The 25,729-nt window shown below is 41.8% G+C and overlaps 2 protein-coding genes and 1 long non-coding RNA gene across 4 annotated transcripts; all 3 read right to left on the bottom strand.

The window, feature by feature from the left end:
- Positions 1–305: 305 nt before the first annotated feature.
- Positions 306–10,548, bottom strand: ALG1 (ALG1 chitobiosyldiphosphodolichol beta-mannosyltransferase). 2 transcript variants are annotated; one of them, XM_037384713.1, is made up of 13 exons: positions 10,344–10,548; positions 10,121–10,198; positions 9,503–9,606; positions 8,831–8,979; positions 8,111–8,200; positions 7,379–7,489; positions 6,290–6,411; positions 5,476–5,514; positions 4,273–4,332; positions 2,775–2,885; positions 1,667–1,781; positions 837–912; positions 306–535 (listed from the first exon to the last, which is right to left on the bottom strand). In XM_037384713.1, exons 1-13 carry the CDS (start codon positions 10,546–10,548, stop codon positions 401–403), a joined length of 1,395 nt encoding a protein of 464 aa, XP_037240610.1. In that variant the 3' UTR covers positions 306–400. The 2 variants fall into 2 exon arrangements, with proteins under 2 accessions (XP_037240610.1, XP_037240611.1); XM_037384714.1 differs by having other exon boundaries at positions 7,373–7,489; positions 10,344–10,508.
- A 372-nt stretch (positions 10,549–10,920) lies between these two features.
- On the bottom strand, positions 10,921–17,361 carry LOC119145783. Its single transcript, XM_037382459.1, is given in 2 exon segments — positions 10,921–12,963; positions 14,335–17,361. Coding segments are annotated over 2 exon segments (3,192 nt in total). The 3' UTR covers positions 10,921–12,798.
- A 556-nt stretch (positions 17,362–17,917) lies between these two features.
- LOC119146148 lies at positions 17,918–19,178 on the bottom strand. Its single transcript, XR_005103648.1, has 2 exons — positions 18,259–19,178; positions 17,918–18,221 (listed from the first exon to the last, which is right to left on the bottom strand). It is a non-coding gene; the product is annotated as an uncharacterized LOC119146148 (long non-coding RNA).
- Between the last annotated feature and the right edge of the window lie 6,551 nt (positions 19,179–25,729).

A 25,729-nucleotide genomic window follows, 5' to 3' on the forward strand; every position in this document is an offset into this window, starting at 1 on the left:
CATCTTCACCAAAAAGTGACCTTTAAGCAGCACAGGTAACAGATTTTGCACATAGGAGCTCCTAGAGTAACTAAACCTCCCTCCCACTTTCTGAAGATTCATCCCAAGTGGTAAGGAACAGCAGTCCAGATGGCAAGGCTCAAGCTCTTCAGCACGGGAACCATGTTTTCCCTCAACATTTAGACAGCACGTAAGAAATCACCTCAGCTGCACCTTCAGCACTATACTTACTCACATGAGAAGCTCAAATTTTAAAGAAGTTTGTCCAAACCCTTGTTCCAAGATGAATTAATTAAAAACTGAACTATAGACAATACAAAGTGTTTATTAACAATTTATCAAACCTATACAGCTCCAGGAATGTATTAGCTTTTTTGACACCCTCCCCCCCCACAAACAGTCATTCATTCTGCCCAAGCAAAGGAAGAACAGTCTGGTCCCAGCTCTCATCCCAGCGCAGCTGCTTGGATGCACGGAGGTTTTTTCTGAAGTTGTGAAGTTTGCCTTCCAGTGTAGGAAATTCCAAGAAAAGCATCTGTAAGTCAAAAACGGAAAACCACAGAAAAATACCATCACATTACATCTGAGGCTCATTCTAGATGAGCTAACCCTCAACCACAATGCTGCAGTAAAAGAGCGCTCTTAGGTCTGGCCCTATAAATGGTGACCAATGACAATATTTAACACGTTCTTGCCAGCTTCAGATTCATTCACCAGGCAAAGCAGTTTCTTCTGAGAATGCAAAATGCACAGATAGTCAGATATGGAAGGCGGCTCACATGGTAGCACCTTTGCAGTTATAGCTAGTTGGAAAGAAAAATCAGCCAAGTCTTTACCTTTAGCTGTTCTGCAAGTTCACTCGAGTCCCTGAATATCAGACCATTTTCATTGTGTTTCACAAGTTCATGTAAACTGTGAACAAAAGTCATAGAAGAAAACATGAGGCAAAAAGCAGCAAGTGGAACATACAGATTTTTTAAAAGTCGCAGTCACAGATACCCTAGCACAGTCTCTTCAGATGTGACATTATGATCCTGCACGTTTAGATACAAGCTTCCTACCCAACAAAATGGAATGAAGGTGGCAGTTTTAAACTTCCAGATTTAAAGACTGTTTCTCCCTTCTATGTCAGACTATTTAAATCTGTGATTACAGTACAAAAGGGCCCTCACTCTGTCTTTTTGTCACACATCTGGACATACATTAAAAATCAGGGCAATAATCTAAAATCAACCCACAACGAAAACCTGTTCCAGTTCATAAGATCTTCCCAGAGAATTTCTCTTTCTTTATAAAAGCTGCCGTTTCCCCAAAGGACCATAAATTCTGACTAGGCATAAACTCACCCCTTCACAGAACAGACATATTATGCAAAGGAAGTTTTTTTTTTTTTACATTAAGTATACGGAACCAAAGGATTAAAGGGTAGTTACTTCTTAAGGCAAGTGGTTGCATTAAACGCTCCCAACTTCATAGAAGCTACTGTTAATTTTTTGAACTGAAAATAAAACCACCTTGATTTCTAACTTAGCTTATCGAATGAAAAAAATTACAGCATAATACTGGAATCTCATTTGATACATGCAGTAGCTGCTGAACTCTTGCTTCGTAAGAATACTGTTTTATAGGATCCACTTAAACTGTATCAGAATGAGCAAGCTCTTACCATTCAAAATGTATTGCACACACAGGTAAACAACAGCCAAACATATCTACCACCTTCATGGGTAAATCCAAACCACTAGATGATTTATGGAGACACACCCCCAGGTCTGCTGAGCCTGAAAAGCAAACAAACCAGACAGGAGTCTGAATTCTCTGAAAGCAGCTCTTCTAGTCTTACTCCAAACCTTTCTGTTTATGTACTACTTCGGGTGATGCAAGCTAAACATGAGCTACCTTCAACACCACCCAGACTGACTCAATTTCCAACACTCAGGGGGAAAAAAAAGCACACAATGTACTTTGTGACTAAAATCAGTCAGACTTTAGAAACAAACCAGGCAAGTGCATATTAAATTAAAGGGAATTTTAACATTTCACCCATCTTGTAACAGCTTTTCTGCCTCTAAATCTGCTAAAAATGGGTAAGCACAGAGGAAAACCCCATGAGTATTAGACAGGATAAGCTGCACGGCTCACTAGCGACCTCTTCCAGTTGATGTGATTTCAAAATAGAGAAATTACAGTGTGATTTTGTAGACATTATATTCATTACTTAAGAAGAACCCAATAAACACAGTCTTTTACAGCCATATAAATTGGCAGGCTCTAACCCTGAAGAATGCAGATCAAGCTGAATATGTATTTTACTACTTTATTAAGCTTACTCACACTTCATGCTAATATAATGAAAGCGCTAAGGGAATACTATTCCAAGGACATGTTAATTTAGAATTTCAGCTACTTTTGGTTGCTCAGACAAACACTTTATGATTTCATTTACTGAAGTGACCCTGAAAGTGAACTGGAACGTGCACAGGCATGCTGTATTTCAGCACAGTTAGAAGAAACAAAGACTACAAAGAACAGGCTAAAATGGCCACACTGGCACTCCATCCACTTCTTAGGGTAACACTGGAAAACTGTAGTTGAGACAGATTCAGCAATTTTGCTGGTTAGTGACGGTAAATTTCTGGTTTTGACTCGTGCCACCAACTTCATTCGCTTACTGTGTTCTACCAGCATCTGTGCAAAATCTCTATCAGCTCTCTGCAACTGTGCTAAGTTGTTTTTCACACATTCTCAAGCGTATTTCAAAATCCACTATTTACCAAGCAAGAGAGGGTAGTCCTCAGCTTCAAGCCATGGCGTACAGATCTGGATATGTTTAAAGTGCAGTTTATTTATCAGTCCATTGTAGTAGTCTTTTAGAGGTCCTTTACCTGTTTAAAACAGAAAAAACCCCATTGTTTTTTTATCAAGACGACTGAAAATAGTGTGGTCTGTGCATCCTACTGTATAGCAGACAACCTCCCGTTTTATTGAGTACATCAAAAAGGATACCACACACAATCCCCAGAAAGACATGTAAAAGACTAAGTCCCCTTGAAAACAATGTGAACTTAAGACTTCTCCCGTACTCACTATTTAGAAGAGTCTGCCATCAATATATAATCACAGAATCATTTAGGTTGGAAAAGACCTTTAAGATCACCAAGTCCAACCATTAACCCAGCACTGCCAAGCCCACCGCTAAACTGTGTCCCTGAGCGCCACATCTACACGTCTTTTAAAAACCTCCAGGTTTTTAACTCCACCACCTCCCTGGGCAGCCTGTTCCAGTGCAATCAGGTCCTGCCTAAGTCTCCTTATCTCCAGGCTAAACACCCCCAGTTCCCTCAGCCACTCCCCATCAGACTTGTGCTCCAGCCCCTTCCCCAGCTCTGTTGCCCATCTCTGGACACGCTCCAGCACCTCGATGTCCCTCTTGTAGTGAGGGGCCCAAAACTGTGCACAGGATTCAGGCTGCGGCCTCAACAGGGCGGAGCACAGGGGGACAATCACTGCGCTGGTCCTGCTGGCCACACTGTTTTGGATACAAGCCAGGATGCTGCTGGCTGCCTTGGCCACCTGAACACTCTGCTGGCTGATATTCAGCCGGCTGCTGACCAGCACCCCCAGGCCCTTTCCCACAACGTTACCCCAAGCTGCAGAGTTATGTAGGGTTGTTGTGTCTCCAGTGCAGGACCCGGCACTGAGCCTTGTGGACCCTCACACACTTGGCCTCAGCCCATGGATATCCCCTAGCCTTGACCTGCATTTTGCCTACAGCCTTAAGATAACCAAGTAAGTAATAACAAATTTCATCAGCATAACTGGCCCTTCGAAATCACACTAAGTTTTACTTGGCTGTGAATGAGAAGGTTAATCAAACAGCGTTCATTCTGTCTATACAGCTTTTTGGCAAAATCTCATTTGATGTTTCTCTTTTCGAGCATTAAATAGAAATCTTTCTGCCTAACACTTCAAACATCAGATTTTACAGTTCTTTTGCAGCAGTATCCCTATGTTGACTTAATTTTATTTGAACATGGAATAATGCGCAGCTGTACTAGATAGGGAGGCAGACAGCTTCTCTTCTTTAAAGATGTTCCATGATTATGTGGCTGTAACAGTCCAACTATAAATCACTACTCTTTGAATCAGACATAAAAGACAACAGTCCCTCCTCTCTCCAACATCAACAGAAGAGTCAGCATAGAACATAAGAAGAAAGATTATTTCTTCTGTATTAGCACTGAAAGAATTGTAACACAAATAAACTACTACCTGTTATCACACATACTAAAGACGGAAGCTTGACTCCCTCGTTGATATACTGCTCATAATCTGGAAAAGATAAAAGAAACTGTTTATAGTCAAAAACCCATGGATGCTTGGTTTAAAAATGGTCAGAGCATATTAATTGTTTAACTTTCTACTTCAAGTAATTTCTTTACAAGCATATACCTAGTAAAACAGCAGTAAATTTAGCCATATTAAAACTGAAGAGCTTCAAGTGAAATCAACTATAGATTGTTTAAAATGCACTATTCATAAAGCATTGTTCCACTACAAGGTATCAGCTGTTTCAATGTATTATCAATTAGAAAATGCAGCTGCAAAGTCTACAGAATAAACCAATGTGTATTCCCTTCTCTCCTTTTGACAGATTCCTATTGAAAGTACACAAAAAATCTTAGGAAACAAAACTGCTATTTACAAGCTAGTAAGAAGCAGAATGGCAGACTGCAGCCTGTACTGGGCCCTGGTGAGGCCGCACCTCAAACCCTGTGTGAAGTTTTGGGCCTCTTGCTACAAGAGGGACATTAAGATGCCAGAGCGTGTCCAGAGATGGGCAACGGAGCCAGGGAAGGGGCTGGAGTGCCAGTCTGATGAGGAGCAGCTGAGGGAACTGGGGGGGTTCAGCCTGGAGAAAAGGACGCTCAGGGGGGACCTGATTGCTCTTTACAGCTGCCTGAAAGGAGGCTGTAGGCAAGTGCATGTTGGTCTCCTCTCCCAGATAACAAGCAACAGGATGAGAGGAAATGGCCTCAAGTTGCACCAGGGAAGGTTTAGATTGGGTATTAGGAAACATTTGTTCACAGAAAGGGTGGTCAAGCACTGAACAGGCTGCCCAGGGAGGTGGTGGAGTCACCATCCCTGGAGGTTTTTAAAAGACGTGTAGATGTGGTGCTCAGGGACACGGTTTAGTGGTGGGCTTGGCAGTGCTAGGTTAATGGTTGGACTTGGTCATCTTAAAGGTTTTTCCAGCCTAAACGATTCTACGAGAATTCTCCCTGACAACTACTCTAATTAAATCCAGATGTTGCATTTCTGTATTTCAACTACTACTCTTAACCACTGCTAATTAAAATACATCTGCATTGTCACTTGAGTATGGAAGCATTGTTCTTTAGCAAAACCCTTCACAACCGTCCGGAATACAAGCACTCCTCTTTGAATAGGTAAGATTAATTCCTTCATACCTACCTTCTAAGGCTTTTAAAAGGACTGAAAAGTCTTCATCCTCTGAAAGAGAAGCCTTTATTAGTAATAGTCATATTTCTCTCATTTACAATTATTGTCTTTAAATAACAACCATCAAGATTTTCCACACCTTTACGTAAGAATGGACCATGCTTTTCCTATTAAAAATCTGTTGTAACTATTTTCATAAATAAAAGTCTGTATTTGCTCCCCTTACTGGCAACACGGCAGACAAGCCACAAATACGGCACATCCTCAAAGCTACCAAGTTGGAATTTTCTACTTGCTAAAGCTAGAAAATTAGGAGTAGAAATTGCCCTGTTAATTCAAAGGTATAAACAATTCTGCCCATGGTTACTAGCGATGGATATGTTTCCACTCTGCTCCCCTTTTTCATGCAGAGTAAAAAAAAAAAAAAAAAAAGGGCAAAAAGCAAGACAATTATGTAATACCACCATCAGAAATAAGAGTACATATTTTAGTTTCTTTATCTGTTCTACACCACCATGCAAGATAGTATGCCTAGAATGAAAGTTAAAAAAAGAAGTAGGAAATGTCTTTTAACCATTCTTGAAGCCGAGCCTCTAGACTGTAGCTCTAGAATTAAAATACAACTTTAAACAAATCACTGATTTTTGGCCACCAAGGTGTATCATATACAACATGTCTTCAAATTCTTCCAGCCAAATGAAGGAAAAACCTAACTTTGCCACTGATGATGTCAATGTGCCTCTATAGCGTGTCAAGCGTGAGGAAGTGAAGCAGCCCTAGTTTTACCTTTTGTTAAACAGTGGAATAAAACTATGTGTTTCCAAACCTGTCCAGCTTGTGCTGCTGATTAGAAGAGCTGGCCGTCCTCTGGTTTTCATCACATGTCCATTTCCTTCATCCATTTCTGTAAAGGCAGATCTCTCAGCACTCAAACTGACAGACTCTGTACTACAGAAATAGAATTTTCTGAGTATGGACTACACAAACATCGCCAACAAACGCAGAAGGAAAGACTATGCTTAACTTGCATGAATTTCCAAACAGTCTGTTTCGGATTTGCTGCTCAGCTTCTCTAGAAACACAGTCATCACAGTACTGAGCTGCAGAGAGGTACCTGATCACAAAGGGGACCGTTTTTTCATCTTTTCTATTGCTGCCAAGAGCCTAGTGACACTACGGCTATAGGCACGACTCCATCTTCTAACGAAGTGTTTTCCTTAACAAGCTGAGGAAACAGTCAGCCTCTCTCTCCAGCTCTGTCTCAAACAATCACAAGTTAAGTAAAACCATGGATGTAACAAATCATAGAGCACTGAGGCCAACATTACAGTTACTCAATTAAACTCAGAACCTATACATTCTGTGATGGACATTTCCAAAAAGAAAGCACTATACGCTACAGCTTTCACTTCTTTTTCAAACATTAGTTTGGTAAAGTAACTCCATGTTAAATGTCTCTAGGAGACATCCGGCACATAGCCAGAGAGTTCAACACTTAGACCAAGAGCCTGGGGGCTCTCTAAAGTGAAAGGGAGGGATGCTATGAACAAAGCACACAATCAGTGTCATCTAGTTTAATGGGAACTAGACAACTGCTGAGTTCCACCCTAGAGATATTTGATTACAGATTGCCTCAGTACTCATGCCAACTTCTTTAAAAATAAAACACTATTATTTCACACACCAAGCACTGTGGTATCACAGTTCAATGATTTCACTTATTCTGGCCTCTCCTAGTGACAATTACACTAACTTGCAAGGCATCAGCTGCTGGCTAAGAGCACACAGAGAGCACTCTGCCTGCTGACATGTTCAGTAACTTGTGACCTCACACAAAAGTATTTTTGGTATCTAAGTGCAATAACTTTACGTCATTTGGTTAAGGACTGTAACAGCATGCCTTACTTACACACACCGTGGTTTAAAAGGCTCATAGTCTTTGGCAAGTTTCATGTACAAATGATGCTGAATTTCTAATGGTGTTTCCTTAAAGTAAGAAGCTGGCTTGTCATAGAGCGTTACTGCCCTGTAATGAAATAAATTCACATGTTAAATAAAAAAACAGATGTCACAAAACATACATGCTACAGTGGCAGGCTACAGCAATGTTAGGTAAATCAATACAGCAAAGTAATTAATTTTTTGACTCTTACAAGTTTCTGTATTCCTGAAGTTAGCTGGAACACACCAAGGTGGACACATTAATCCTGTAACAAAGGATTGTGTGCATATTGTGTGCATATTCAAGGGGTGTAATGCAGACATCATTGTCCTGATTTTTAATCTTACTTCATAACTGTTCTTGAGCAACTTTGATCCTAAAGACCTCTGACTGCAAAAGAAAAATGTGCAAGACAGACTAACTATTAAAAACCGCAGTGATGTCTGCCTCATTCTGATTCCGTAGGCAGCTTGGCAGCAAACCTCTTTAACATCTGGACTGCCACCTTCTAGTCAAATTGTAATGAAGGCTCCTGAATGTCCACACTCCACTAGCTCGTTACAAAACTGAGCTAACATGCTTCAGGGGTGATGGATGGGCTCAGGAAACCTGTTTTTTCTTAAGATTCCCCTGAATCCAAAATCATTAGGGATACATTCCTTTGACTTCACATAAGCACACACTAGTTAGAGGTATGAGACTTACTTTATATTGCAATTCACCCACAGATCTTCTTTCATTGCATTAGTGACACACAAGTTATAGTCAGACAAACGCCCAAAGAGCTTTTCATACCTGACAAAAATTAAATCTTAGTTAGAAACCACAGGAAGGCAATCGCATTAGCCAAATAATAACCACCCATGAGTGCCCATGCTAATTAAAAGCCAAACAAAACCAAAAGAAACCCAACTGCCCCCAGTAACTAAAATTTAATTACCAATTATTGACTCGCTCCTTATACCGAAGCAGCATCAGTTTGAGAGGGGATACAGTATGACTCCCTTATCCTCTAAGCCCTAAGAACACTGCACTCAAAAGCCTTTAAAGCCTTTATCTGCATGCAACCAATTTGATTCAGCAAGAAACAGAGCTTTAAAGATGAGATGGAGTATAAGGCATCATTAGAGATTAACACACACTCAGTATATAAAGAAATTCTAATAACAAGATCAAAGCTTGCACATGCACGTAAAAGCAACCTGCCTTCAAAAGCAACCCGATTCATCAAATTGCCTTCCTACATGTTTAACAAAGGTGTTTTAGACCATGCTTTCTGAAATAGAAAGCAATTTAACATAGCAAAATCCAGAAACCCTTCACAGAAACAGCCCTTCACTAATTATATTCCCCCCATTGGTTTCCATTCTTCTGAATTCTGCAAAGGCATATAATTTATAGAGGAGAAGAAATTACTGTACAAACCATTTTGCAATTTGTACTAATGGGTGATTCCTTCCATGACTCAGGCTCATTATAGTATATCCATAGTTGTGCCAATCAATTATCAGTTTGCTTCTCCAGAAAAGGCATGCTACCCAGGCAACAGCTATAGCAGGTAAGCCTGGAGGATTCTGTTTAATAAAATATGTAAAATGTAAAATTTAATAATAGCATGTAAAAATAGCATAAGACTGTGGTCAAGTGACAAACACTAAGCAACTACCAGAAAAATAAAATTAAATCATCAAAATCACATCACTTTAAAGGGTATTAATGAACAGAGACAATTTTGTATTCACCAAATATAGAACTGCCAGTTTCTCCCATGAAGATTGGTAGGCACTTCAAATTTTATCATTGGATCAGGATCAAAATTCCCCTCCAAAACACATACAAACATTTCTATTAAGATTTATTCTTTCTACTATCCATGCCAATGAAGTTTGGAAGCTCAACAATTAACAGGAAGAACAGTTGTTGGAGTTGTTAACTAAGTATCAAAGTTTAGAGCCAAAAATGTAGTTTGATACAGGTTTACACCATTGATTGGGCCAGTTTCAGCTCTCGAATAGAACAATGGCTAAGACCACTAAAAATGTCCTGTAACACAGTACTATTTATTTATATTAGAATTAGTGCCAACACAAAACATACCTGAAGAAGAATATAGGCCGGCCGATCTATCGTTAGCATCGTGTACAGTAGCTGCGCTGCCTGCACAATGACCTTTATGCCATACTGGAAAAGCTTCGGACCAACTGCAAAAGGACAGAAAAAGGTGGTAAGAACATTACAGCTCTCCAGGCAGGAATGAGCACATCAGAGAGAGGTTTAAAATAAGGGTATGTGACAGTGGAAACGGGTTCGGACAAAAAACTCACAGATCCTATAAATGACTGTTCTGTGTTCTGTATAGGCAGTTAAGGTATGTATGGATAAAGAAACACATGAGGTAAAACAACAAAGAGAAAAAGGGAAAATAAAAAGGGAAAATAAACAAAGAGAAAAAGGGAAAATAAAAAAAAACGAGAAAAGGAGAAAAAAGAAAAAAAAGAAAGCAAAGAAGCGAAACAGAAAAAAGAAAAAGAGGAAAAAAAAATAATACGAAAAAGAGAACGAGCGATGTTTCCCTGTGCGTGTGACTGCCGCGACGCGCCCCAGGCCCGCCGGGGCTCAGCACGGACGGGCTCCCCCGGCCCCCCGCGCGGTTCGACCCGCCCCTGCAGCTCCCGGCCCCGCCGCCTGCCCGCACCCCGGGCCGGGGGCACCCACCTCGCAGCCCCCGCAGCTCCCGCACGGGCACCAGCCGGATCCTGTCGCTGCGCAGCACGTCGCCGTGCGGCACGCTCTCTGCCGGGGGAGAGGCCGGTCAGAGCCGCGGCCCCGCGCACCGCCCGCCGCGGCCGCCTCAGCCGGGCTCAGCCCGGGCCCGCGGCCGCCGGCCCCTGAGGGGATGGGGGGGAGGGGGGGCAGGCCGCGGCCCGCCCGCACTCACGGAGGTAGCCCAGCAGCGAAACGTCGCGTCCGTGCCGGGCCAGCGACAGCGCGTGGTACTGCATCCGCGGGCTGCGGCCCAGGTCGCCCAGCACCGCCACGCACACCCACCCCGCCACCGCCACCGCCCGCCGCCGCCACAGCAGCACCGCCACCAGCGCCGCCAGCCCTAGGGCCAGCCCGAGCGCCACGCCGCCCACCGCCATCTTGGCGTGCCGGTGGCTGGAAGGGCGGGCGGCGGCGCCACCTGGTGGCGCAGCGCTCTGAGGGGACCGGCCCCAGCGGCGGCGCAGCGGGCGGCTGCCGCGTTACACCTCGGTTTTAAAAGAAAAAAAATGGTTGTGGAGGGGAATAGCGGTTACTAGAGGCGGCTCCAAAACTCTATGGTTTAAAATGAGTTTACGGTACGATGCAAAATGACTTTTCTTTCTGCGGGATACTTGAAAGGAGCCCCGGAAGAGCGGCCCTCACAACGTGAGTCACTGGCTCAGCGCGCCCCCGAGGTAAAGGCTTGGTGAAGGAATTGTCGTCTCTGACTGAAAAAAGTGGCACGTTTGTTTCAAAGAACGTCTTCAGAATTTCTTAGTGATTAATTATTCTTTATTGTCGGCGCCGGGTGTACGGGGGATCCTTCCACCAATCGTACCCACCCAGAGGGGCAGATTATCTTATATTTATATAATGAAACAATGAATATTCCATTAACGCCTATACATATTCATCACCTGAACCCGCCTACCCTCGCTTCGTATGTTAATTAGCTTATCAGTCCTTCACGCTTGCGCAGATTCTTCCAAAAATTGTGGGCCGGGGTCTTTAGAATGTGGGCAGTGGTCTATGGGAGGAAGGCCGTAGGTCTTCCTCACGGTGTACTTTTCACCTTAGGTCTCAAAAGTGATGAGTTGGCAGACTTGTAGAAATCTTTCCCGGGGTTTTTACAATACTCCTTGTTAATTTGACTCAAGGCCATCCTGCTGTCCCGTTATCTCCTTGGTAGGGCAGCTTGCTTTGCAGATAGGGAGGACAGCTCCCCTTTCAGAGATTTGCAACTTTCTTGCCAGAACAGTCTATATGATCTTTCAGACATTTTAACCCCTTTGTTGCTATACAATTACAAGCTTATTTATGCATTAAAATGAATATTGATTTATGAGTACAAACTTGACCATATTATTTACAACTTATTCACATCATTCCCCCCTTTTTCTCGATACAAGCAAATTCTTTTGCATTATATATATTTTCTCATGTTTATGCACCAGAACATGCACCTAAACACTACGCATGCATATACACCAAACACTGTAAAAACTACTAACATAGTAAAAATCTGTTTTATCCATCGTAGGTCAGGCAGCCAGGAGGTTAACTTGTTCCATATTCCCTCAAAGCTCCAAGAGAGATCATCCTTTGTAATCTCATGTAATATTCTGGTTTGTTCCCAAATCTTTTCTAAATCCAAAGTTACTCTCTTGTCGTTGTTTATGTATGTGCAACAACTTGTATTTATTAGTGTGCACACTCCTCCTTCTTTGCTAAGTAGCATATCAAGTGCCAGTCTATTTTGTAAGGTCATTCTTGAAATGCTTTTAATTTCCTCTTGTTGTGCCTGTATGGCATCAGTAGTAAAGTTCATGGCAATTTCCATAGTAGCAGAGAGGTTTACTAAAGCTTTTTCTAATTCACTTACTCCCAACCATGGAAAAAACCAACGAGCAAAACTATGAAAGGCAGTAGGTCTCTGTATAAGAGGATTTGTACTTTCTCGTCTAATCCTTTTAATATATGATCTAATTAGTCCTTGTGTCAGATTATGAACTATGAAGATGTGCGGAACAACAGGCCCTACAGCACATTCACCCTGCCAGCCCAAGGGTAAAACCTTTCGGGCTTTGTCTCCGCATATCCAGTACCATCCAGTCCCTGAGGGAGTGGGCCATCCCTTAGGAGTAGTATTGTTTTTCCTCCTGGTCTGGTTTTTATTCCAAAGATTTGCCCCTCCATATTTCCAATAGGATGTACAATTGGGGTACCTGCCTATGAAGACTGTTTTCCCGCATCTTTTATCGGTCGAATTGCCTCCTGTTTCAGGTTCGGTCTTATTCAAGGAGCACCTTTGGACACACGGGACACCTCTACTAGAGTTCAAAGGAGCATTGATATCCAGTGACCAAGACAATTCCTTAACTTCTAATTGGGTGTACTCTGAAATAGTCATTTTTGAAAAAGCCGCATGTATTTCGGAATCATTCGGAAATGCACTACCTATCAGGGGAAATCCCCGACCTGCATTTTCAGGCATTTGAGTACAAATCCAGCAAGAGGTTAGGTTGAAATTCTGAACAATATTCCTTAGTAATTGTAAATACATATTCTGGTCCCATGCATTGACATTCCCTATCCACAACCCGGATATCAAGGTAATTATTGTCCATCCTTTCGACACAACCGTAACTTTAGAGGTTCCATTTGCGTAGCTTCCCATCGTGAACCTGGAGCTTTTTTACTCTCGAGTAGTGGATCCAAGCGACTTGTTCCTTAATCTTGATAGCAGTATGAGTTGTCAACAGTACTTGATGCGGTCCACTCCATTTTTCCTCCAAAGGTTGCCCTGAAAAAGTCTTTATATATACATAGTCACCTGGTTTGAAAGAATGAACTGGTTGATCTAATCCTCTGGCCCTGGTTCCTAGAACGTGCTTTTGTACCTTACTCAGTTGTTTCTGTAGTTCAGATACATAATTATATAAGTATTCTGATCCTAGCTGTGTTAAGTTTTCTCCGCTAAACAAAAATTGATAAGGCCTTCCATACAAAATCTCAAAGGGGCTTAAATTTTCTCTCACTCTTGGTTTAACTCTGATTCTTAATAATGCTAACGGGAGAGATTGTGGCCATGTCAGATTAGCTTCTTGTCCTATTTTAGCTATTTGTTGTTTAATTAAATGATTCATTTTTTCTACCTGTCCACTTGCCTGTGGCCTATAAGGAGTATGTAATTGCCAGTCTATCCTGAGAATTCTGCTTATTTGCCGTACTATTTGTGCACAGAAATGAGAACCCCTGTCAGAAGACATTGCGGCTGGGATCCCAAAACGTGGGATTATCTCGTTTGTCAGAACCTTAACCACCTCTCTTGCTTTATTCGTTCGACAGGGAAAGGCCTCGGGCCATCCTGAGAAGGTATCAGTTAATACTAATAAATACCGATACCCCCCTTTTCTAGGAAGTTCTGAGAAATCAATTTGCCATTGTTCTCCGGGATAGTTTCCTTTACCAATTATCCCAAACCTCACTTTATTTTGAGTATTGGGGTTATTGTGTAGACAAACGCTGCATTGTTGAGTTACCTGTTTTACGGTAGTATACAAATTTCGCCCTACCATTATCCGACTCAAACTCTGATATAGAGTATCAGCACCCCAGTGCGTCCTATTGTGTTCTGTAAAAACTATAGACCAAATTAAGTTGGAGGGTATTATTACACGGTTGTCTTTCAGATATACCCATCCATTTACCCCTTTTTTACCTTTCAGATCCTCAATTAATTTTAAATCTTCCTTCGTATAACTCGGCTTTTGACTTACATCTATAGTTTGGATTTTACTGTCTGGTATTAAGGACAACGCTTTTGTGTCAGCTGAGTCAGCCACTCGTTTGGCCTCTTGGTCTGCTAATCGGTTTCCTATTTCAAATTCAGCATTCCCTCTCTGGTGTCCCCGACAATGCATAATAGCCACTTTTTCTGGTTGCTTTACAGCTTCTAATAATTGTAAAATTTCTTCTGCATGCTTTATCTGTCTTCCTTGAGCAGTTAACAGTCCTCGTTCCTTCCAGATTGCTCCATGAGCATGCACCACACCGAATGCATATTTGGAATCTGTCCAAATATTTATCTTCTTTCCCGCCGCTAGCTCTAATGCTCGTGTCAGAGCAATTATCTCTGCTTTCTGGGCAGACGTCCCAGGGGGCAATGGTTTAGACTCAATTACCTGTTTGGTGGTGGTAACGGCATACCCTGCTTTACGTTGTCCTTGCTTCACGAAGCTGCTTCCATCAGTGTACCAAGATTCGTCGGCATCCTCTAAAGGTTCTTCTTTAAGATCTGGTCGGCTCGAATACACAGTTTCCATTGTCTCTATACAGTCATGGACCACCGGTTCATCCAGAGTTCCGCTGAGAAAAGAAGCTGGATTCACAACATTAGTGACAACAATCTCCACGTCATCTTGTTCCACTAATATTGCCTGGTACTTTAAGAATCTCTGCGGTGAAAGCCAGTGGTTTCCTTTCTGTTCCAAAACTGCTGAGACTGTATGGGAGACTAGCACTGTCATCTTCTGTCCCATCGTAAACTTTCGGGCCTCCTGTATGTTAATAACTACTGCAGCAACAGCCCGTAGACATCCAGGCCATCCTTTGCTTACTTCATCTAATTGTTTGGAGAAGTAAGCTACTGCCCGCTTATAGGGACCCAATTTCTGTGCTAGTACTCCTAAGGCTATCCCTTGTCTTTCATAGGAAAACAGGAAAAAAGGTTTCGAAAGATCCGGTAACCCCAAGGCTGGAGCTTTCATTAATTCCTGCTTTAACTGCCTAAAAGCCTTCTGTGCTTCTCCAGTCCAAACCAATTTGGATTGATCCTTCTTAACCATCTCATACAGAGGCTTCACTATCAGTCCATAATTATAGATCCAAAGACGACACCAACCTGTCATTCCCAGAAAAGTCCGCAGTTCCTTTACCGTTCGCGGTTCCGGTGTCCGACAAATGGTTTCTTTACGTTCTGTTCCCAGCTCTCGTTGTCCTCCCGAGACCTCGAATCCCAGATAAATCACTCGTTGCTGGACCAGTTGGGCTTTCTGTTGAGAAACTCGATATCCATTTAGTCCCAGAAAATTAAGCAGGCTTATCGTCCATTGGACACAGCCCTCTCTTGTCTCAGTAGCTATTAAGAGATCGTCTACGTATTGTAATAAGGTTCCTTCAGAGTCTGGGGTCGACCAGGACTCAAGCTCCTTAGCTAATTGATTCCCAAAGATAGTCGGGCTATTTTTAAATCCCTGGGGTAAAACTGTCCAGGTAAGCTGCGTTTTTCTCCCCGAATCAGGGTTTTCCCATTCAAAGGCAAATAACTTCTGACTTTCCTTGGCTAGGGCCAGACAGAAAAAGGCGTCCTTCAAATCCAGTACAGTAAACCAAACTTGACTGCTTTTTAGTTTAGTCAATAGAGTGTATGGATTGGCCACTACTGGATGTATATCCTCAGTGATTTTATTTATGGCCCTTAAATCCTGAACTAGCCTATAACTCTTTCCATCTGCCTTTTTGATTGGTAATATGGGCGTGTTATATTCTGATTCACACTCAATTAGTAGCCCATATTGTAAAAATCTGTCAATTATTTCTTTAATTCCCCTCCTATCCTCTATCCTTAGAGGATATTGTTTAACCTTCACAGGCTCTTTCCCCAATTTCAACCTTACAGTTATTGGAGTCACATTCTTGGCTTTTCCAGGAATTTCGGTAGCCCAGACTCCTGGGTACACTTGATCTGCAATTTCCGGAGGCACTTCACTTCTAAGATTAGTTTGTATCAATGCTAAGCTTAGTACATTTATTAACTGTTCTTCCCTTATTCTTAGCCTCATTTTTCCTTTCTCAAAAACTATTTCTGCTTCTAATTGTTCTAATAAATCCCGACCCAATAGTGATTTTGGTGACCCCGGTAAGTACAAGAACTTATGTATTCCCACCTGTTTCCCTAATTTATACTTTAGCGGTTTTAGGAAAAAGGCTTTTTGTTGTTGGCCCGTAGCCCCCACTACAGTCACAAAGTCTTTATCTTCTGGCATTAGCTTTTGATTTAACACCGAATAGGAAGCACCTGTGTCTATTAAAAATTCCATTTCTTGTCCCGAGTTCCCTAGCTCTATTTTAACCAGAGGATCTGCTAGGGTAGATTCTCCTGGTCGACTTCATTGATCCGATGAAACATTTGCTATCATGTTTCGAGCTCCCCCTCGCTTTGGACACTCCCCTTTCCAATGGCCTACCTCTTTACAATAGGCACACTGATCTGATCTTAGAGGTGGTTGCTGGGTCCTTATTCGTTTCCCATCTCCCCTATTTTTAACTCGAAAAGTTGGTCCCTGATTATTTAATGCAGCTACTGTTGCTGCTGCAATAGTCTGTCCCAGTTTCTGTCTTTCCTCCCCTTCCCGGTTTCTAAACACTCTCCATGCTTCCTCTACCAGTTTTTCTAAGTCTCTCATGTCTGCCCCTTGTAATTTTTGGAGTTTTTTCCTTATGTCTTCTGTTGATTGTCCCAGAAACAATGAAATCAATTGTAATTTACCCCCTTCTGAGGACGGATCTATCGTTGTAAATTTTTGCATAGCTGTTCTTAAACGTTCCAAAAATTCTGTGGGGGTTTCAGACGGTCCTTGTTTTATAGTGTACAACCTGGACCAATTTACAGATTTGGGAATAGCATTTTCCAGGGCAATTCTTATCCATTCCTGATACCTTTTTAGTAATCTATAATCGTTACCATCATTATAGTCCCAATCGGGGTCTGCTCTCGGGACATGTACTTCCACAGTTCCGGGCAGAACCCCTGAAGCTATTTGCACTTGCACATGCGTCCGGGCTGTTTTTATTACCAATTGCTTCTCTGTTTCCGGCAGAGCTGCTAACATTATTTCTATGTCTTTCCAATCCGGATCTAAATTTTTCATAATTAATTCGAACCTGTTAGCCACCTCCTCCGGGTCATCCCTATAACCTTTTACAGCTTCCTTCCACGAATCTAATTCACTAGTGGTAAAAGGAATTTTAATTCTAACCGGTCCATTAGTCCCCACAGCTTGTCGCAGAGGGGCTTGCATCACCGGTCCCGACTGGTTACTTATTCCTGCCTTACTCCTTGTACGTGCAGTAATCGGGGTAAACCCTTTTGAATTCTTACAGTCCTCGCCCCCCTCATCCACAGACTTCTCCGTCCGGATACTTTCCATATTCGATAGGGGTGGAACATAATCCTCCATCCTACTTTCTCCCTCCTCTGGCTCCCCTAACTTTAGACATCTCTGACCAATACTACATGCAGAGCAACACCTCTTCAACTTTCCTTTCCCATCTTTTCTCATGTCCCTTTCCATTGCTAATATTAAGGGATCCTGTGGAGCTAGATTAATTCCACACCCTTTTTGCCACTCTGGATGATTTCTCAGGGTAAAAAACATATCTGCATACATTACTTCATCCCATTTTCCTTCTCTTCGCAAAAATAGCATTAACTGCAACAAGGTATTATAATTTATAGTTCCGTTAAGTGGCCATTTCTCACCATCTTCCAGCTTATACAACGGCCACCACTGATTGCAGTACTTTATCAATGTTTTCTTATTCACACTTCCACCAGCAGACCCTCCAATAACCCTCCAGTGACTCAGAACACATCCTAACGGGCTTTTCTTTAAAATCCCACCACTCTGCTTTCCTCCCATTTTTCCAGCTTACACTCACAGAACACACTTATCACTTACAGAATTACTACTTACAAAATGCAACACGCAGGTATCTTTCTACAGCAACACCAAGAGCTCACTATTATTATCAAAATATAGCCGAAATCACAGTAACAATTATCAAAGTCAAATTCCACATTCCATAAATCCGGTAACCAAAATAAGCAACACTGCAGCAAATAAGCTTTATAAGCAAACTTGCCAGATTCCAGATGGCAATTAAATGTTGATAAAACCCAAACAAAACCAGAAGTATACTTAGGGTGCCAGCCACAGAAGTATACCTGAGTTTTCCAGACCAGATGTATACCCGAGAAACTAGTTCCCAAGCATACCCAGATGTATACCTGAGAAACTAGTTCCCAAGCATACCCAGATGTATACCTGAGAAACTAGTTCCCAAGCATACCCAGATGTATACCTGAGAAACTAGTTCCCAAGCATACCCAGCAGTTACCCTGCGGAAATCAATTTTCTCGTCTTACGGGTAACCCCAGATTACCGGTAATACCAGAATACAGCAATAAAGAATATTATCACTTACAGAAGATGGGATTCTTGTCTGCCTCCGCAGTGATCCGATGAGTTGGGGAGTCCCTCCGGGAAAATCCCCGGGGGTACCCAAGGGAGTCCACTTCCCAGCGGGTCCTACGGTCAGGCAGAGAGCCGTCCCATCTGGGGTGCCAGATTGTTTCAAAGAACGTCTTCAGAATTTCTTAGTGATTAATTATTCTTTATTGTCGGCGCCGGGTGTACGGGGGATCCTTCCACCAATCGTACCCACCCAGAGGGGCAGATTATCTTATATTTATATAATGAAACAATGAATATTCCATTAACGCCTATACATATTCATCACCTGAACCCGCCTACCCTCGCTTCGTATGTTAATTAGCTTATCAGTCCTTCACGCTTGCGCAGATTCTTCCAAAAATTGTGGGCCGGGGTCTTTAGAATGTGGGCAGTGGTCTATGGGAGGAAGGCCGTAGGTCTTCCTCACGGTGTACTTTTCACCTTAGGTCTCAAAAGTGATGAGTTGGCAGACTTGTAGAAATCTTTCCCGGGGTTTTTACAATACTCCTTGTTAATTTGACTCAAGGCCATCCTGCTGTCCCGTTATCTCCTTGGTAGGGCAGCTTGCTTTGCAGATAGGGAGGACAGCTCCCCTTTCAGAGATTTGCAACTTTCTTGCCAGAACAGTCTATATGATCTTTCAGACATTTTAACCCCTTTGTTGCTATACAATTACAAGCTTATTTATGCATTAAAATGAATATTGATTTATGAGTACAAACTTGACCATATTATTTACAACTTATTCACATCACGTTCTCTAGTGCAGAATGGCCCTAAGTGCTTCAAAGGTAGAAAATAACTGGTACCTGCGGTGCTGAAAAATAGTTCTTGTTCAAGCTCAAGGTGTTTGTATTGCAGTGTTCTGCCGTTATGTTTTTGACCTCTGAAACAACAAAACTGCTAAAAGTAACGAGAACAGTTTACTTGAGAGCGAGGGCAACATCTGGCATGTGTCCTGAGTGAGCTTAGGCAGTAAGGGCTCTTCGGAGATAAAAATCTGCTGCTGATTGCTTGGATGGACTGGAGAAAGGCTCTGAGGGCAGATCAAAGGGCTATTTTATAGCATTTCTGTCAAATCTGACTGAAAATTGTGATTCAAAGGGTGCCTTTATATCTCCACTAGAAGAAGAGCAATCATTAGTGGTTTTCATATCCAAAATCCTTCACAAATACCACACCATCTTCAGCACAAAGAATGTGGCTGGCTATATAGATGGCAAGTTTCCTCACCTGAAGTCTGTTTCATTAGCTGTGAGCTAAGGCCATCTCCTCTGCTTCAAGGAAGCCGAAACCTCTGAGACAGAGAGGTATTAATGGGAGTTTTGACTGGGAACGAAAGTCCCTCAGCACTGTGGAGCAATAATCCATTTCCCCTTATTTCTTCTTCTTGTGCTCCAGATAAAAATTTTGAACACACCTCTGGACTAGCAGACCAAAAGCAGCTGTGGAGGAGAGGGAAGGGAAGGGAAAAGTTGTTTGCAGGAAAAATAATTTATGTATTTGAAGGAAGGCATATCTTTTAGAAAGCTTTGTTCCAGTTACTGCTGAACAACTGTGCACAAATTATTCAATAATATAAATCAAGACAGTTGTTTCCAAGGTAATCCTAACTTCCCTTTCTTACATGTAGGAGTAGTTTGCTTGTCTCCCTACGAATGTTTGCAGAAAGAAAGCACCACAAATGCTTGCATGAATAAGAGAAGTTATCCTGATAAAATAAAATGATCAGCGATGGATCATTTTATTAAATGACAGTTTGGAGCCAGTTCTCACAGCATGAATGCAGAATGAGAACTCCAATCTGTACCTGTACCAAGCTAGTAACTATAATCAAGCCTGAAACAGGTTTGGAAAAAATACTCTGTAAAACAAAGGGAGCAGCAAGAGCCAGCTGTGTACTAAGAGAAGACAAGCCACGGCACGGGCCAGGCAGCAATGTCACCAGCAGGGCACAGTCCCACAGCAACCCCAGCAGGTGGTGACAGCAGCAGGTCCCATGGCCAGTCCATCGATTATCAGGCAAAAGCAAGGTAACAAGGCGAAGGTCAAGCTACTAAATTGAAACAGTTCAGGAACAGGACTAGCAAGAGGTACATTTGCAACATAGCTCAGGGAAGAATTATAGGCCAGGCCTGAGCTTAAATGAGGCTTCCAGGCCCATGGCAGAGGGTGTGGATGGAGGCCCAAGGTGAGTTTGGTCAGGGCCATTAGTGCCTGCTGCTGTACTCAGGGCCCTGTTGTAACTAGCACTTGGAAACACCACATCCATTTGCAGGTGGTGTGTGAGCAAAGGTGGTTAAATTTCATGTTCATCAGCCATATTCTCATATGTATCAATATAGGTAAAAAAAAAAAAAAATGCTCCTGAAAGACATGATAGATACAGCATTTATAAAATAAAACACTTGAACAAATGCTACATGTTATCTAAGGCAAGCTATTTAAAGTAGTCAGAGGGCTAATGTTTATTATCCATAAAATGAGTTAAATATCTTCCTCCCCAAGTTATGCTGCAGGTTGCCTAGCACTTGGAAATTCAGGAATCTTAAAATTTGTGCATTTTCATCTCAGGTAGAAACTCCAGTATTAATCTACCTGCCTGTCTGATCTTTGGAACTGTGGAAGTCCTGCACATACAGATATCAACTAAAGCTATTCATATGGAGATACAAATTTGTATCATGACATAAAATGTTTTCCATTATAAAAAGGACGGGTTTTTTGCCTTCAGTGGCTATCATAGTAAAGACTGGTAATATCCCCATTAGGTAAAAAAATAGGATTACACTTATTTCAGCAGCTGGGTATGGTAGAGCACATAGAGTATTTTATCCAAGCTCAAATGCTGAACCCAATGTCCCGCACAGACTGTGGAGCAGAGGTGGCTACAGAGTCCTACCGAAGTTCTAACTTGCAGTTCAGTTTTACCATTTGATCTTCCTGACTACTGTAGGCTTCCAAATGCACATGGTTTTAAAATCAGTACAGATCATCACCTATCCAAATCTTGTAACCTCGTTCCGTAACCAGGACAGTTGACAGTTGCAGACTATTGACAGGGAAAGCCACTTGCACAGAGAGGTGACTGGTCCTTGAGCAATACCAGCGCTCATTGCATAGTGAAATAGGATTAGACCTTTTAAATCACAATCTTGTCTTGCAAATCAAAAAGGAGCTCCACCTTGGGAGCTAGTTTTTAATTGTAGCAATACTGGACGGTCATTCACAATGTGGGTTTTCCCAGTAAGTTTTAGAGTATCCCAGAGAATCAGATGATTGCAGTGCAGCCCCATTACTATTGAATGCGTATGTTTTTCTTTAGCTAGATTCTACTAAATTCTAAAGAGACCTTCAGCTTCCCTGAATCTGAATTAATATCCTGGATATTTCTGTGATATCTCTCTGTTTGCTGCCTCAGGTCTTGATCCTACCAGGTACTAAATGGCTTCAACATCTGCATTCCACTGGGTACTAAATACATGTGTGTAATAAAGAATTTTCAGCTGTTTTCACTTTGCTGAACCCTGTTTTCTGGTGGAAATGGAGATGCCAAGAGCAAATAGAAGCCTCCTGACAGAAACATTTGCCACATTTTCTTGCCAAGGCTCTGTGGAAGTAATTGAACCCCATGGTGAAAAATCATTAAGTTAGAGCCTTGTACAAGAGTTTAAAACTAGGTTAGATGTCCTGACTAGGAATCAAATGTGTCACACAATGGAGAGAACAAATGGTCTTTCTTCACTACAAATAGGAATAAAGACACAGATAAAGGGTGCTCTTCTGCAGACCCTAATGGCCATCCAGTCTGAATGCTATGTTGATATCGTGGTTATGTTTCTTTTGTCCCTATGACAAAAACAGATGTTAGCTGTTATATTTCCATTGTAATTCTCCATATTGCCTACCAGCAAGTATGTGGTGACAATGAAACCATTGTTCCCTCTTAAAGAATATTGCTAATTACAACTGTGGGCAGTCTGTTTCAACAAGATAATAAAGCCTGGAATATTTGCTCAAAGAGCCTGTTCAGAATGGATCTTTTTCTGTGAAAGCAGTCAAGGTCACTTTGAGAAAAGCCTCGCTATCCCATGTCCCTCCCCTACTTTTACATGTAAACCCCTGGCATTGCAGTCACACATCTGTACCAACCTAGGAGATCTTTCGGGAATCTCACATTTCATTCTTGCCTAACTTGCCTGAGAGCTCCTTGCGGTGTATCACTTCAGTGTGAAACGCAAATTGCTTTTCATATTTACGTCCCTGAATAAAGTATAAATACCACGTCCTGTGATGAATGACTGACTGATTCCTGCAGGCTGTCAGGCATAACACCACAAATTCTGTATAGCTGTATTTTCTGGCAGGTTATCAAACTACTTAAAATTACTTACAAGTGTATTAGCTTTATAGGCACAGAGACTTGAGTTTATGAAGGTAGAGTTGCAATACATGTTCTTTTGGCCTATCTAATCTTCAGAGCACTTTGTCAGAGAATGATAAATATGGTGTAGTCATCACGTATCTGAGGTTCTGAAAATAGGAACAGAGATTAAGACATTTATGAGAAGTGCATTCTGAGAGAGAGCTGATTTCTGCTTGTAAAATTTTGCATGTTTATTGCATAGCAATTATATTTTAAAAAGGCTTTTTCCCTCTTCCTGTGATATTTCAGAAACTATGGAAATGCTGTTAGCAGTTTATTCTAGAAATGGTCTGCTTAAGCTCAGTGAGTCAAAAATCTAGACCCAGCACCAGTTTCTTAAGACTGTTTGGCTTAAATTTGCTCTCAGGAGCAGTGCTGAGTTAGCAGATTTTTGTTCCAAGTCACTTTTGGTTTTAATTCCTTTGTCATCCATACTAATATCTCAGGATGTTTGCCAAAACAGAATAACCAGTTAGTCACTATGTTATTTGTTGGGTTATGCCGCAGACCACTTATAAAATGAAAGCTGCTACAAAGCTTTTGAGTCATGTCTGTTCCTGTGAACATCACCTAACTTGTTCTCCCTGACAGATACACACTACATACACGTGTAAGCACTTAGGATCCATCTCCAGTCAGACTGCTGCAAGTGCAGTTAAAGTAGAGACAGAAGCCTAAATCCTTCAGACTAGTGGAACTTCACTAATCCCAGAAGTCACCAACTCAAATGTCTCAAACTAACCTCACAAAAACCTGCTGCTACCTTGGCTACTTTTATTGCCACATAATACATGTAGCACAAACTTCTTTAAAATTGCATTGTGGACTTTTTTTGTTTGCACTGAAAAAATTAACACAGAATACCTTGGTAATACTTTTTGCACCAATCACGCCTGCACCGTGGGAGTACGGATTAACCGTGGTCATAAACCCAACATGACTTCAAAGGGTTCAGACTACTGAAGCTGTGCTATATTGTCATATGGTAAATTATTGCCATTTTTAACAGCAAAGTTATTTGCTTCTTGTGTTTATTCTCCTGTTTGCTCAATTTCTACAGTAAAACCCCTGCTACAGTAGAGATGAAAGGATTTGGTCACAGAATAAGCTCAATTTGGAAGCAATTCTAGAGGTAGCCTGACACGCTACCACAGGTAGCCTTGTGCTGAGCCCACAGTCTGTTTTGATGCTGCTGAGAATCTCCTGTGCTTTGCTTGCTGCACTGAAGATGAGAAGACTATGGTGTTTCAAAGGTAGGACTTCCTGGCCCCAAGCTAAACGTTTCTCTAAAGACCACTGTGCTCTAAATTATGAAATTAATTTTATTCTGTTTAGTATGTGCTGTGATGTGAACTGTATGCCTGCCTAACCTCACCTAATGTGAGCTGTTATCCCATTTATGCTAAGACCACAGCTAGCACTAGATAGAGCCATAGCATGTAATTTTTTCACCAAGCGTTCCAACTTCAACCTTCCTTCCTGAAGGGAAAATGGTGTGGAAAGATCCTTTAAAAAATGCTCCTTTCTCCACCCATAGCACTCTCTGCCACTCCAGACTCTGTACCCTTCTTTCAGTTGCTGCCTTTTCATCTCACCAACTCCTTTTTATCTGCTTTAGTCATTTTCTTCCCACCCAAAAAGTCCCTAAGGAAAGTGTGAAGGTAAAAAGAAGTCACCTAGTTAAAGGAAATTTTTACACAACTTCCCAAAGACAGTTTCTCCTGACCGATTAAGTGTTGGCTTAGACATATTTTCAGACAGGTACAGGTATTTATTATAGAAATAAATTTTTTACTTCCACTCAGTTCTACAGATACAAGCATAGAAGAGGAAGAAGGGGGATAAGTGAATCAGAAAGAGAAGAACCAGTATATATGGCTTGTAAGATTCTCGGTAAGTTCCCATAAGAAAATTCAAATTAGCAATTATTAGACATACTTTTGCACAACTGAAAAATTTCAAATTACAGGAAAAGGGTCAAATACTTTTTAATTGTGTTCATGCCCTATTTTTCAGGGCTGGGCTGAGCTTCAGGTTCAAGGCAGAGGTGGAACTCATGTTAGATCTACACATCAGCATGCACGTTCCTTTCATGATATTCACTGTGATAACAGGGGGGAAAAAAAAAAAAAGGCAAGCTTGGCTGACCTCCACTGTGTGGGGAGAAAACAGAGGTATTCTGTTTAGAACCTGGCTTAGACTAAAACCTAATTTAGGTTTGGAGCTGCGGCTTTGTACCAAAGCCCAGGACAGCTTAGCTTCTGAGATTCATTTGGTCCAGTGCGGTCATAAGGTGTTTTGCCAGCACCTGCACATACATATACTATAGAACCTTTATTTTGGGGAAGTAGGTGTGTTTGTGACATGCTTGAAATTGAGACGTTATCTTTCACAACAGGTAATCATCTCTATTAATGAGGAAATCTTGTGTCACTGCAAACAAACACTGAAATTCTGACAACACCCACCCTTCCCTCTTCAAAATGTAGAAAAACAAGTTACTTATACTTCATGTGGTACTTAACGTTACTGCAGTGGGAGGGGCTGCTTTAACGAGGACAGTAAATTGCAAAGTAAATGCACTGTATGGAGAGGAAAGACTAATCAGTGTTCATATACTGGTTTGGTTTGTTTTTTTCATTCCAGTTTGCATAAGGTTTCTGTTCTCCATGGATTACCAGAGGCAGCTTTTAGCCTGTGGATTCTATACCCCACATTGTGACCCTGGCCTCTCTTATAAGCTGCGGAAAAGACAGGGTGAGTTTGGGAATTGGGTGGAAGCCTTCTAACAAAACCCTTAGTACAGGATGTTCCCCACAAAAAGTTTAAGATGTTTGAGTGAAAGACAAAGCCTGA

This window comes from Falco rusticolus, chromosome 4, assembly GCF_015220075.1.
Source record: "Falco rusticolus isolate bFalRus1 chromosome 4, bFalRus1.pri, whole genome shotgun sequence".
Lineage (NCBI taxonomy): Eukaryota > Metazoa > Chordata > Aves > Falconiformes > Falconidae > Falco > Falco rusticolus.